This window comes from Lacerta agilis, chromosome Z, assembly GCF_009819535.1.
Source record: "Lacerta agilis isolate rLacAgi1 chromosome Z, rLacAgi1.pri, whole genome shotgun sequence".
In the NCBI taxonomy this organism is placed as follows: Eukaryota; Metazoa; Chordata; class Lepidosauria; order Squamata; family Lacertidae; genus Lacerta; species Lacerta agilis.
The window spans coordinates 16,258,520-16,272,479 of NC_046331.1; the positions used below are offsets into that span (position 1 = coordinate 16,258,520).

The 13,960-nt window shown below is 42.7% G+C and overlaps 1 protein-coding gene across 1 annotated transcript in view; it reads left to right on the top strand.

The window, feature by feature from the left end:
- COL5A1 (collagen type V alpha 1 chain) overlaps nucleotides 1-13,960 on the top strand; it is a 171,305-nt gene that overhangs the window by 121,922 nt on the left and 35,423 nt on the right. The window contains exons 30-38 of the mRNA XM_033137668.1: nucleotides 538-645; nucleotides 1,561-1,614; nucleotides 7,741-7,794; nucleotides 9,755-9,799; nucleotides 9,917-9,970; nucleotides 10,095-10,139; nucleotides 10,863-10,916; nucleotides 11,093-11,146; nucleotides 13,598-13,651. Coding sequence (XP_032993559.1) covers nucleotides 538-645; nucleotides 1,561-1,614; nucleotides 7,741-7,794; nucleotides 9,755-9,799; nucleotides 9,917-9,970; nucleotides 10,095-10,139; nucleotides 10,863-10,916; nucleotides 11,093-11,146; nucleotides 13,598-13,651 — 522 coding nt within the window. The remainder of the gene's footprint in view (nucleotides 1-537; nucleotides 646-1,560; nucleotides 1,615-7,740; nucleotides 7,795-9,754; nucleotides 9,800-9,916; nucleotides 9,971-10,094; nucleotides 10,140-10,862; nucleotides 10,917-11,092; nucleotides 11,147-13,597; nucleotides 13,652-13,960) is intronic.

Here is a 13,960-nt window from a genome sequence, read left to right on the forward strand (position 1 = left end):
TCCTCCTTGGGAGACTTCAGTTTCCAGGTCTAGGCAGGGCTGAAAACTGACACCTTGGTAGTTCATTGCCAAGGCACAATTGGTAGGGATGTGGGAGAGGGCCTTCCCAGTGGCCGCTCTCAGACTTTGGAATTCCTTCTCTAGAAAAGCCAGACTGGCTCCCTCAGTGCTGTCCTTCTGCCACCAGTGAAGACCATTTTATTCCAACAGGCCTTGGGGAAGTGACTGTTTTTAAAGGAATAGGGCTGGCAGTCTTTTATTATATGCATTTTAATAGATATTTTTATATTGTTTTAATTGTGATAAAGTTTAATTACTGCTTAATTATGATCTTTGCTTTTTAGGCTTTTTATATGTGTTTTGTATTTTTATCTGTAAGCTGCCTTGAGTTCTGCTCTGGAAAGAAGTTGGGATGTTGTTGTTGTTTTGCAATTCTGTTTAACATCATCCTTAAAAATTAACCTGCAGCTTAATGGTGAGTGTGAGATAGGCTTTTTCAAGGGTCAAGGAATTCATCTCTTTTCTGATTATTTACAGGGGGAAATCGGGCCCCCAGGTCCACGAGGCGAAGATGGCCCTGAAGGGCCAAAGGGTCGCGGAGGCCCCAATGGTGACCCTGGTCCTCTGGGCCCTGCTGGAGAAAAAGTAAGAGCACCATGTGAATGGTATTATGGATCATGTGATGGGTTATGATAGAGCAGAGCTTTCCAGACTTTTCATGTTGGTGTCACACTTTTTAGACATGCATCATTTTGTGACACTGTAGTCCAGTTTTACTAGCAAACTGGAGGTTAAACTAACTCCTTTCCTGCTCCAGGAGAAGTGTGGGGAGCGTTTGCATGGCACTCCTATGACACACAGTTTGGAAAGCTCTGTGATAGGGTTTTGAACAGTAAGAATTTGGGATTTATTCCACAGCATCTGTGCCTGTTCCAACCAGACTTCCCGCTAGTTAAGAGATATACCAAATCCTACCTGGGACGTTTTACTGGTGCCACTGGCAGTGTCTTGTCCAAGCAGGACTCTCTGGATTCAGGAGACCAGGGGTGGATCAAAGCCTATTCTGTTATTACTGTTACCATTTCTTGGATTACCCTGGAACCATGAAGTCTGGTAGAGAAAGGGCTGTCCATCATTCACCCATCCAATGCTGGCCTAGTCTTCATTTTGGATCATGCCCCAAAGCTAGGGATTCCTTCCCACCCCCAAAATATTTGAGCTGTGTCACAGTTTTAGTCAAAGCAAATGAACTGAAACTAACAAACCAAAGTTTGTCAGTTCTTTTAATTTTAATGGGTCTACTTGTCATACTCAGAGCAGACCCATTGAAATTAATGGCTCTAAGGCAGTCATGTCCATTAAATTCAGTGGATCTACTCTGAGCAAGGCTTGCACTGGGTACAAACGCACCACCCTGTTCTGAATAAGATGAAGGATGGATACAAGTCCGTTTTTGGTTTTGTGTAAGCATAAAGGCTAATTCTGGAGTTAAGTTAAATATAGAGTTCCCCAAATAAAACCTGTTTTCTTCATTTCTTAAATATTGGTTTGTTTTTACAGGGCAAGCTTGGCGTTCCTGGGTTACCGGGATACCCTGGGAGACTTGGCCCCAAGGTAAGCCTTTTTTTGTTCGTGGGGAATTATCTGTTTGGGGTGCTCACATTAGAAAGTTTCAGAGATTGTTATACCTCTAGGAAGAAGGTATTGTATCTGATAGATGCCTCTCTTCTCAAGTTTCTTTTTAAATTGTCTGTATTTATCCTCCTGTCGGAATGATGTATGGTCTAGCATTGGGGCCAATGGTGAGAGTTTGGGGGCCAGAACTGTGTCCCAGTCCACTCTGTCCAGGATAGTTTTAGGAAAGGAAGTGCCCTTACTGATGGTGAAGGGCCTCAATCTGCACCCATGGAATGTCATTTTGTTCCCTAATCAAGGGGATCAGAGATTTAATCTGAAATGCTCCAAAACCTCCCTTAGGTCTGTGCCCAAATGACATTTCATACTTTATTCTAGATATTTTTTTTCCTGGATGAGACAGATAGAATTAGCTTTCATTGCCATTTTTAAGCAGAGAAGAGAGAATATAGATGAGCAAAACCTGGAAAAAAAATATGAGAACTTTGGAAGAATAGACATTTTAATCACAGCTATCCTGCCAAGCCAACTGAGATTTGAATGCTTCCATTTCACCAATTCTTGGGCAATATCTTTGAGCGGGTTTTATAGTTTCTGCAACTAAGCTGCTTAAGATCTGATGCTAAATTAATGCCAATACATTTAAAGGCACTGTGGGCAATACTAAATTCTGATTGTGATATTAGTTGTTCAAAAGTCATTGTGGGTAAGTTAATTGGAAGAATGGCAGATTTTGCATAATTTATTCCCAGTCCCACAACTGCATGAAATGCATTCAATTTTGTTTTGAGTGGTTGGAGTGCATTAAGAGAGTCAGAAAATTAACCAGTGTCGTCAGTGAACATACTAATTTTGTGCTCAATATTTCTAATTTTCACACCCTAAATAGTTGCATCGGCCTGCAAATGAATGGCAAGCACCTCTATCACCACTACAAAGAGCAGTGGCGACCTTGACAAGTGCCCCTATTGAGGTGGATGGGTTTGGTGTCATACCCATTTACTGTAATGGTAGTCAAAACAAAATTAAAAAATCCCTTCCAGTAACACCTTAGAGACCAACTAAGTTTGTTATTGGTATGAGCTTTTGTGTGCCTGCACACTTCTTTGCGCATGCACATGAAAGCTCATACAAATAACAAAACAAAATAAAAAATAAAAAAATTCCTTCCAGTAGCACCTTAGAGACCAACTAAGTTTGTTCTTGGTATGAGCTTTTGTGTGCATGCACAAAACACGGCTACCTACCTGTAACTGAACCAATAACAAAGTTACAGTTACAGGTGGGTAGCCGTGTTGGTCTGCCATAGTCAAAACAAAATCGAAAATTCTTTCTAGTAGCACCTTAGAGACCAACTGAGTTTGTTCCTGGTATGAGCTTTCGTGTGCATGCACACTTTGGTATCTGAAGAAGTGTGCATGCACACGAAAGCTCATACCAGGAACAAACTCAGTTGGTCTCTAAGGTGCTACTAGAAAGAATTTTCGATTTTGTAATAACAAAGTTAGTTGGTCTCTAAGGTGCTACTGGAAGGATTTTTTAAATTTTGTTTTGACTATGGCAGACCAACTCAGCTACCTATCTGTAATTGTAATGATGGTGTTAGACTGTAGGTAAAATTGATTGATCATATGCAGGAATTGCTTACCAAATTGTCATTTACGGGTAGATACAGTGGTACCTCTGGTTAAGTACTTAATTCGTTTTGGAGGTCCGTTCTTAACCTGAAACTGTTCTTAACCTGAAGCACCACTTTAGCTAATGGGACTTCCTGCTACTGCTGCGCCGCCAAAGCATGATTTCTGTTCTTATCCTGAAGCAAAGTTCTTAACCTGAAGTGTTATTTCTGGGTTAGTGGAGTCTGTAACGTGAAGCGTATGTAACCCGAGGTACCACTGTAATAAATATTTTTTAAAGTGCCATTGAATTCTGTCAAAGACTTGAAGGCATCGAGAGAAATTAAAGTTCCAGAGGAGTTTTCTGTGTGGAGCTCATGAATAACAATAAGGATTCTCCTTACTGAGTCTAATATATTCCTGTATGGGATAGAGCCAGTTTGGCCGGTTGAAATATATTGTCCAATTAAAAATATTATTTTTTTTGGCCATTACTGCCGTGAAAAGTTTTGCATCAACGTTAATAAGAGCAATAGGTCCCTGGTTTCAGCAATAGCGTTAGTTCTGAGGTTCACCATGTTTGGGGAATTTCACCTCAATCTAAAATTGAACTAAATAAGTCTAATTTACCAGAGTGAGAGCTCCATTTCAAACGCCTTATAATATTCCCTTGAGAAGCCTTCTGGTCCTGGTGATTTGCCCAATGATAGTCTTTTTATTGCTTCCTGTACTTCCTGTTGGGATATTGGTTGATTCAAATACTCCCTGTGCACTTCTGACAAAAGGCACACTTGAGAGAGATGAAGTTCTATAGAGGATTGTGAAGGATTGTCAGGATGAGTACAGGGAAGTATAACATTCTTGGAAGATTTCACCAATTGCCAAAGTATCAATGGGCCTTCCTGAAGGCTTTCGTCGAACACTGGACTCTCATAATTGGTATGATATAGAACCAACCTTGCCAAACATGCAACCTTTAGCTGCCCTGGGAGCAGAAAGCTCCACTTGTGCAGAATCACATGAACAGTGGAGATCTGCCACACAAATGCCCAGGCAAACATGGGAGCAAGCAGGGACTATCAGCTTTTCTCCAAGCCTTCCATTCCCATGACGGGATGATAAACACAAATACAAGTACCTTAAATATTTTGACACTGGATAACTGCACTCTTGATAGGTGAATAAAACAGAGAGTATTGTGATCAAGTGTGTGTTGTCCTGTTTTTCTTGTTTCTTTTGACGTTCCAGGGGAGATTGCCTTTTCCTAAGTTGTGGGAGGGCATTGTCAGCTACGTTAACCGATGTTGAAGGTTGAAGATCTTTTAGCATATTTTCAGCTTGTTGGTTGTCACTCAACACACACTGTCTGTGCTGAGCTGTTAATATTCAAAGGAAAGCCTCAATGGTAGCCAATGCCAGCCTCCTTCAGACTAGCTGTATAAGGGTGAAAATCTCGTGGCTGGGCAAGAGTGACCAGGCCAGATGGATGTCTTGAAAAATGGCAGTGTTGGATTCTTCATATTTGAAGCCCCTGATGTTACAGAGTGCTTTAAATATGGTAAAGCCTATAATGCTTAAAGCAGATGACAATATTACGGCGAGGCTTCACCCATTTTGCTTCGGCCTCCAGGGACTCTGTGTGCCCTCTCCACATCTGCTATTGACATGGTGGTATTTATATTCAAAGTAAGTGTCCAATCCACCAAAAATTGAGCCACATCTCTCCTGATTCTCTGGGTAGGCCTATGTTGTTGTTTTTTGTGGGGGGGGGATTACATCTATTTCTGTCTGATTGTTCCTCGAGCTTTAGGGCACGATCCCCCGTGGCCTTATGCATTAATTGTATACCAGATTGATTAGTGGTTGCAAGATTCAGCACTACATTTACAGTTTGAGAGCTGTCTTTTGGTTAATTAGAAAGGACTTCAAATTTCTGTGAAAATGGTGCTGATGCTATGGTCTGGTCACACGTTAGGTCATGGCAAATTCTGTCTATGTAGACATCTGAGTCTCTATTGGCCTCCATAACTGCTGCTACTTTCCTGCCATTTTGCGGGCAACCGTTCCCATTAGACATATCAGTGTCTGAGGCCTTGTCTGAGTCCTCAGATATTGAGCCTTGAGTTTGCTCAGACATTAGATCTAAATGTGTGGACTTGCGTTTAGATCCTCAAAATCCTTGAATTATTACTGTTCCCTTTTTCTTTTCTTTTTCTTTTTTTGCAGTTCCAAAGCCCGTGGTTGTCCCTCAATGCAATTTTCACCCTGTTGTGTTCAGAGATGCAAGATTATGCTGCCATTTAGCTTTGCAGTTAGCTACGCCACCCCCACTCCCCAGTTTTAAACACAAAAGCAATTTTAAATAAACAGATCTTCAGAGCCTGCAAACCTTTTGCAAATCTCTAGGAAAATTTACGCTCATAACAAATGCCTCTTTAAGACGAGAGCTCATAGCATTCAAGCTGCCTCATCAACCTTAAATTATTAAGCAGGGATGCTACTCCAGGCACCAGGAGTGCACACGAGAGATCCGACAGGGTACCAGGGGACTAAGGAATCAAAGCATCCCGGGTGATGCCGCTGTAGGCGCTCTGAGGAAACCCTTTGATGCCAGCATCGACTGCCTCCCTCTCTGTGCTTCCACTCTGCACGGTCTTAAGAAGGAGAGCACCAAAGCCAGGCTCCCATATTACTCTTCATGCAGACTGTTAGATAATTAATTAAGGATAATAATTACAAAGGCAGTGCCACTGTAACATAAAAGTGGTGGCCCCATTTCCAGGATAAAAGGGGGTGCCAACCCCATGCTCACTTTCATTTTGAGTGGGTGTTCACAAATTCTCTTTTTTTTTTTTAAGAAAATGAGAAATACCCTGATTAGAAATCTCTCTCTCTCTCTCTCTCTCTCTCTCTCTCTCTCTCTCCCTCTCTCTCTCTCTCTCCCCCCCTCCCTCTCCCTCTCTCCCTCTCTCTCATATTTTATCACAGCCTCTAGAGATACTGTGTGTTTGGAGCAATGTTAATGTTGTTGTTTTTCTTTGATATTTTTTTTTAAAAGCATGGTGTTTTATTATTTATTTTTAATGCTTGTTGGGTGGGGGGCAGATTTGTTTGATGTTTGAGACATAATTAACCAGGAAGATCCGTTCCTTGCCTGTATATATTTCACAGAATCATAAAATCATAGAGACCCCAAGGCTTAGCTAGTCCTACCCTCTGCAATGCAGGAATCAGAGCTAGATAATATTGTTTGTATTAGTCAAGTAATATTCCAAATAGCACTTCCAGCGTCCTTTCAGCGTGTTTCCTCATAACGGGGGCAAAGTCACCTATCATGTTCTTCTCTGTGAAGATGACATTCGAAACAGGCATCACCCATAGTTTTGACTACTATATTGGGCAATCGTTTGGGACACCTCACCTCACCATGCCTTGCTCTGGGAGGACTCTACCGTTTCCTTGTTTGTCCTGTTGCAATTGGATTCAATAACTGTTTCCCCCTTTTAATGATTTTTGTTTTATTTTGACAAAGTAATAATCATAAATAAATAAGAATAAAAATGTGCCCCCCACCACCGAGACCATTCCATTGCAACTATAAAACCTCCCAAAATTTCAACACCTCTTGTGATGGTTTGACCCCTTTCCGTTTTAACAGTTCGAATTCTACAAATACCCTCCATATCTCCTCAGAATCATTTCTCCTGCATATTCCCAGTCTTACCTTAATGGCACATGTTAATTTAATGGCACATGTTAATTTATCATTAATAGCTATATCCCACACCACTTTATACCATTCTTCCATTTTATATTTTACTTTCCCCTTCACCTTCCTAGCTATAATAATTTGTGCAGCTATCAATAAATTTGGGGGCAAGTCCTTCATAGCCTGTGAACCTTCCACCCCATCGTAAATTAATAATAATGCTATCTCTGAACTTTCGGTCAGCTTTAACCCAGTGATTTCTGTTATCTCCTTAAACACCCTTTGCCAAAGAAATTGTACATATTTACAGCCCCATCACATGTGAACATAATATTCTGTTTCCTGGATTCAATAACTTTGTTGTAGTGTTGTAAAGTGGTTTTTGAGAAGATGGGTGCTGGGTAGAGCCAGTATGGTTCGTGGCTAGAGTGTCAGACTAGGGCCAGGTAGACCAGGCTTCAAATCCCAACTAGGCCATGAAGCCCCCTGGGCCAGTCACTGCCTCTCAGACTAATCTACCTCATAGGGTTGTTGTGAAGATAAAATGGGGAGGAGGAGAACTATGTAAGTCAATATAAGTGTTTAAAACAAACAAAGGAATGGTCTTGGAATTTCACTCTTTTTGATTTGTTAAGGGCCCTACAATAACTTCATTCCTTCTCTTCTCCTGGCAGTGCAATTCTTTGGTCGCTAGGGTGCCTTGTGATGTTATTTCGGCAGCTACAGAATGTTCACATTAACTTCCTGCACACTCTTTCTCTTTCTTTTCTCTCCCTTCAGGGCTCCATTGGATTTCCAGGGTTTCCAGGAGCAAATGGTGAGAAAGGAGGAAGGGTAAGAGTCTTTTTTCCCCTTCTTTTTATGCCAATGCTTGACTCATTCCTATTGCAGAATTGCAGAGTTGGAAGGGACCCCATGAGTCATCTAGTGAAACCCACATCACTCTTTGCCCTGTTCTGAAACCTCCATTTTTCCTTCAGTGCCTGTTTATGACACCTGAGGATGGGGAAATCAAAGTGTAAGGGACGTGACAAGGATCCCTTGTGATTAGGAGAACACTGAGGGACTGGTTAAAAGGCTTTGTGTTTATTTGTCCAAGTGCAAAGCAAACTCCATTTCCATAATTATGAGACCGATTGGCAGTCGGGCGGGGGTGTGGGTTCTCATGTTCTTCAACAGCACCCATGTTACAATGAGAGAGCATGGACAGCGTTAAATTTCCCTTTTGCTCTCATTTAAATTCAAATTGCTTCTAACAGGCATGCTTGATCGGAATGCAGGAGGTATAAATTGCTTTTCAACATGTTAATATTGTGCCATCTAAATTTAGTTTACATAACTTGAGCACGGGAGGGGGGGGCATGTACTTTCTCTCTCCCTCCCCCCCCCCGTCCAGGCTGCTCTTATTTTTCTGGTGCACAATTTTCATCTCTTGATTGTTAGCTACAAATCACTTCCCACCCCACACCCCTAGCCCGCTATAGGGGAGGCTTTTGGCAGCTTTTCATTCCACTGAGTTGTGTCTTATGAAATGCCACCCTCTGCTTGCTGAATCATGGGACAAATTCAAATGCCATGCAGTGAGGAAAACTAGCAGCAAAAGCACCACTCTACTGCAACTGTCTGAAGCCCAGCCCAGCTCATAGAATCATAGGATTACAAAGTTGGAAGGAACCCTGAGGGTCATCTAGTAGTATTTCCTGAAATTGAGGATTCTTAACTATATAAGACATGACAAATGACCATCCAACCTCTTCTTAAAAACCTCCAAATGAAGGAGAGTCCACCACCTTCTGAGGGAGTCCATTCCACTGTCAAACAGTTCTTACCTTCAAAAAGTTATTCCTGATGTTTAGTTAGAAACTCCTTTCTAGTAACTTGAATCCATTAGTTTTGGTCCTACCCTCTGGAACAGGAGAGAACAAGCTTTCTCCATCTTCCATTTGACCCTTTAGATATTTGAAGATGGCTATCATATCTTCTCTAAGTCTCCTCTTTTCTAGGCTAAGCATACCCAACTCCCTCAACCATTCCCCATAAAGCCTAGTTTCTAGACCCTGGATCATCTTGGTCATCCTCCTCTTATCCTTTGAAAGTCAACAGAGTTCAAGACAGTAACATTGCATTTTGTCCTGGGTAGCATTTGACTGAACTGTTATGATGGAGCAGAGTGTTCATTAACATTCCGGTTGCTCAGAGTCGATTGCAAACATTTGCAATCCACATAGGGGAGAGGATGTTGTCAGTTTGGCTGGGGGAGCCTGTATCAGCCAGGAGACAAGAGTCAGGGGTGGGAAAAGCTGCAGGATTGGAGAGTGAAGAACAGGTACAGGTGGAGGGAGAGATTGGTCAGACAAGTGTAAAGTCAAGAGCTTCCACGCCTCCTCCACCTGCCCATATCTCTTCTATTCCACTGTCTCCTGGAACCAGAAAAGGATTGAAGCAGGAGGAGCAGAAACAGGTTACATGCAGGCAGAATCTTTGTCTGCTTGTGTGCAGCTTGGGTGGGGCCGACACATAAGCTGAGGTCAGGGGCAGGGCCTCTCTTTTGCTGCAGCTGCCTCATTGGGTGCATACCTAGAAGTAGCTGAGAGACATATGACTGATGGACATGCCTTTTCCTAACTTGTAAGTATAGTTTTGATGATAAAGAGTGAATTCCTCACTTGGGACATCCCATGCCTGACAGTGCCATGACATCCAACCTTGAACACCTCCGATGAGGAAGAGTCCACCACCTTCCAAGGTACTCTGTTCCAACTGATTTAAGGTCACCTCTTTTTTCTGCTTCTAGGGTACTCCTGGTAAACCTGGACCAAGAGGACAGCGGGGGCCAACGGTAAGCCACCCTGTCCCTTCCTGCTTCTTGGCTTCTCTGGGATTGGCTTTTGGGCCAGTTTTTGCATCATCAGACAGGTCACACCGTAACAAGTTTTCTTCCTTATCTCTTCTCAAGGGTCCCAGAGGAGAACGTGGTCAGAGAGGCATCACCGGAAAACCAGGACCCAAGGTATTTGGGATTCCAGACACACCCACCCACCCAGATCTATGTTGTGTGCTCAAACTGATGTTTCTGTCCTTGTGGCCTTGGTAGCCCTCTCATTCTAATGTCCTTATTTTTTCTTCATTAAAAGGGCAACTCTGGCGGTGATGGGCCCCCTGGTCCTCCAGGCGAAAGGGTAAGAAAAAAGCAGACTGAGACAGGAGCTTAGATGAGAGATAAACATGGACTTTTAGGCAGTATGGGGCAACTTGATAGAAGTTCATAAAATGATGTCACAGTAGGGGGGAGAGGAAAGAGAGAGGTTTCCCACCCCCTCTCCTAACACTGGAACTTGTGGATGTCCAGTGAAGCTGAATGTGGGAAGATTCAGGACAGAGGAAAGAAAGTCCTCCTTCATACAGCACATAGTTAAACTAGGGAACTTGCTTCCACAGTAGGCAGTGATAGCCACCAACCTAGATGGCTTTAAAACAGAATTCAACAAGTTCACGGAGGAGAAGGAGGCTATTTTGTATTTATTTTGTGTACCCACAATGGCTATGCTCTGCCTCCATGGAGGGAGACAGTAACATTTCTAAACATCCGTTTCTAGAAACCTCAGGAGGAGAGAGGGCTCTTGTCCTTGAATTGTGCTTGCAGGTTTCCCTTTAGGACAGGATGCTAGACTAGATGGGACATGGGCCTGACCTTATGTTCTTATGAAGGAAATTTGTAGTAGTAACAACAACAGAAGAGCCGCCCTCTGCTGTAATTATGCACCTGCCTCTGATTGATGGATCTTGAGGTTCTACCAAACCTGCCCCACCCCTTGCTCTAGAGCCCACCCCAAGTGAGAGGCTGATTGCTTTAGCATCACCAGGTGGAAACACTAACTTTCTTGTGTTCTTTTGTCTCTTAGGGTCCTCCAGGTCCCCAAGGACCTACTGGCTTTCCTGGACCCAAAGGCCCTCCAGTAAGTACAACAAGGAGAGAAGCATCTGCCCTTGACCCACCACAATGCACCCAGTAAACCAAAACAAAGCTTTAAAAACTCCTACAAGACAACCCACTGGCTTGGATTCATCACACCTTGTATGTGAAGAAAATAATGCTGGCCGTGTCCTCTTAGCATTTTCTTTCCTCCTCTAGGGTCCACCAGGAAAGGATGGGTTGCCAGGACATCCTGGGCAGAGAGGTGAAACTGTAAGTACACAGAGATATTCCCCATTCTGATAGGTACTTGATGTGTGGTTGTGTTCTGTGTATTTGTGTGCTTTGCAGAGGATTCTTGGGCATGTTCCGCTGCAGAATGAGAGTTCAACTTTCTCCTGGGGATATGTGTTGGAAGACCAACTGTGGCAGTCAAGTTATCTTGGAAGGCCAACCATGGCATTCATTATATCTTGTAAGACCAACCATGGCATTCAATATATCTTGGAAGGCCATCTGTGGCAGTCATGGTATCTTGGAAGACTAACTGTGGTACTCAAGATCTTCTGGAAGATGAACCATGGCACTCAAGATATATTGAAACACCAACCATAGCACTTAATAAATCTTTATGGGGCCTTGTCTGCCATTGCTGATCTTTTCATTGTGAGGAGCCACTGATAAACACCCCTAGACATTATGATATACAACAGGCAACTTTGGATTCCCCCTCTCTATTGTGCACCCTATTCATAAGCAATAAGAAGGGGACATTTCAGCAGTTTTCAGGGGACAATAAAAGAAGTGGGGGAATGTGGGCCATAGCACTATCACCAGTATTCATTTGGTTGGGTTGTTGCCGGTTGCCACCATTCTTCCTTAAACGACAACTGAGAATCCCCGCCTCCTTGGGAACAGGAGTTTATGGCTTTCCTCTTCTGCTAAGGTCATGCTTGTGAGCTTCCCACTAGGGCATTTGTTAGGTCACTAAGTGAATAGGATGCAGGACTAGATGGGCCACTGGCCTGATCTAGCAGGCTCTTCTTAAAGGTAAAGGTAAAGGGACCCCTGACCATTAGGTCCAGTCGTGTCCGACTCTGGAGTTGCGGTGCTCATCTCGCGTTACTGGCCGAGGGAGCCGGCGTACAGCTTCCGAGTGATGTGGCCAGCATGACTAAGCCACTTCTGGCAAACCAGAGCAGCACACGGAAACACCGTTTACCTTCCTGCCGGAGCAGTACCTATTTATCTACTTGCACTTTGACGTGCTTTCAAACTGCGAGGTGGGCAGGAGCTGGGACTGAGCAACGGGAGCTCACCCCATCGCAGGGATTTGAACCACCGACCTTCTGATCAGCAAGACCTAGGTTCTGTGGTTTAACCCACAGCGCCACCTGTGTCCCCTTATGTTATGTCCCCTTATGGCTCTTCTTATGTTCTTACAATTCCCTTTTTCTTCTTGGAGCTCATTCATCAGAGTCTTACAGTCTAAACCAGCCTCCTCTGCTGAAAGCAGGTGCCCTTCTGATGTTTTGCACCCCAACTCTCATCCTTACAAGCCAATTGTGCTGGGTTTGGGGGAGTTTTGGTGCAAACCATCAGTTCTGTTGCACTTGATTCACACACCTTCCAATCTGTGGAAAGTTTCGGTTCAGTAACAACCAAACTTTTGAACCTGATATAATCTGCTTTCCCATCTGACCACCTGCAAATATTCAGATACTCCTCCTGTCGACTTTCATTTCCCTATCACTATCTCCTTCAGGATTTTTTTTTTGGGGGGGGGGTTAAATTTCATTTTATAATGTATACAAAACAGACGTAACAGTTATAGCAACAGATGAAAATGAGAACAAAATGTGACAAACATAACTACAAAATAGGCACCTAGAATGAATCCACTTGCACGTGGGTCACTCTTAAGCAAGGTCACTCTTAAGTTAAGACTATCAACATTATCTAATTATCAAGTCTAGTTCCATATTTGCCAGGCTGTCTTGAAAATGATGGCTCTATTGTATGTGTCATAAAGGAATGCCAAATCATATTTAAAATATCTGGAGGTTCTGGTCCTTGTCAAAATTTAAAATTATGCATAATTTTATCCATTTTAGCTATATTCCAGAGTAAGTGGTACCAAGCATCCAGTGTCAGATGTTGCACTGTTTTCCACTGAGTTGCAATTACTATTTGAGCTGCCAATATTATAGAATCATAGAATTGTAGAGTTGGAAGGGACCCTGAGAGTCATCTAGTCAAACCCTTTGCAATGCAGGAATCTCAACTAGATTATGCATGACAGGTGGCCATTCAGTCTCTGCTTTAAAAACCCCAGTGAAGGAGAGTCTACCACCTTCTGAGTGAATTTGTTCTACTGTCATACATAAGACCAATTCTTTTGACAATATATCTAAATATTCAAAAATATTCACTAAGATTAATTTTGGACAACAAACAATAGTTTCTTTAGTAATATCTATCATTTCTGTCAAAATTAAATTCCAAAAATCTTGCACCAACTTACATTCCAAGCATAAATGATAATATGTATCAAGTCCTTTGGGATTTCTCCCTCTTTCTAAGATGATAAGAAAACTTATTTGGAGAAAATAAGCTAATCAATGTCAGCTGGATCATTATCTTGCATGATAAAATATTAGCAATTTATTTAGCTATCCACTGCTCTTTTAAAACAGCAATTTCTTCTTTACTTTTTTCAAACAGGGTTTCCAAGGCAAGACAGGTCCCCCTGGGCCTCCAGGAGTTGTCGGTCCTCAGGTAAGCACCCCCTCCCCACCCAGCCCAAACAACCCTATCCTCTTGCCAATTTCCTTCTCCCAACCATACAGGGAGAGCTGCCAACTATCCAATTATCTAGCAATTAGTAGACCCTGTCGGATTAATGGCAGAGTTAATTCTGTAAGCCCATGTTTGTGTCTGCTTTCTGGGGTGTAAAAGTCGACTGCCTGGTAATTATTGTTTGGATATGCTAAAACGTAATTAGTGTAATCTTTGGAAACAGCATCGTTGCCAAGGCATTGTTAATGGAGTCAATGAGAAGTTGTGTGATGTTGGCTTTTCCTTTGT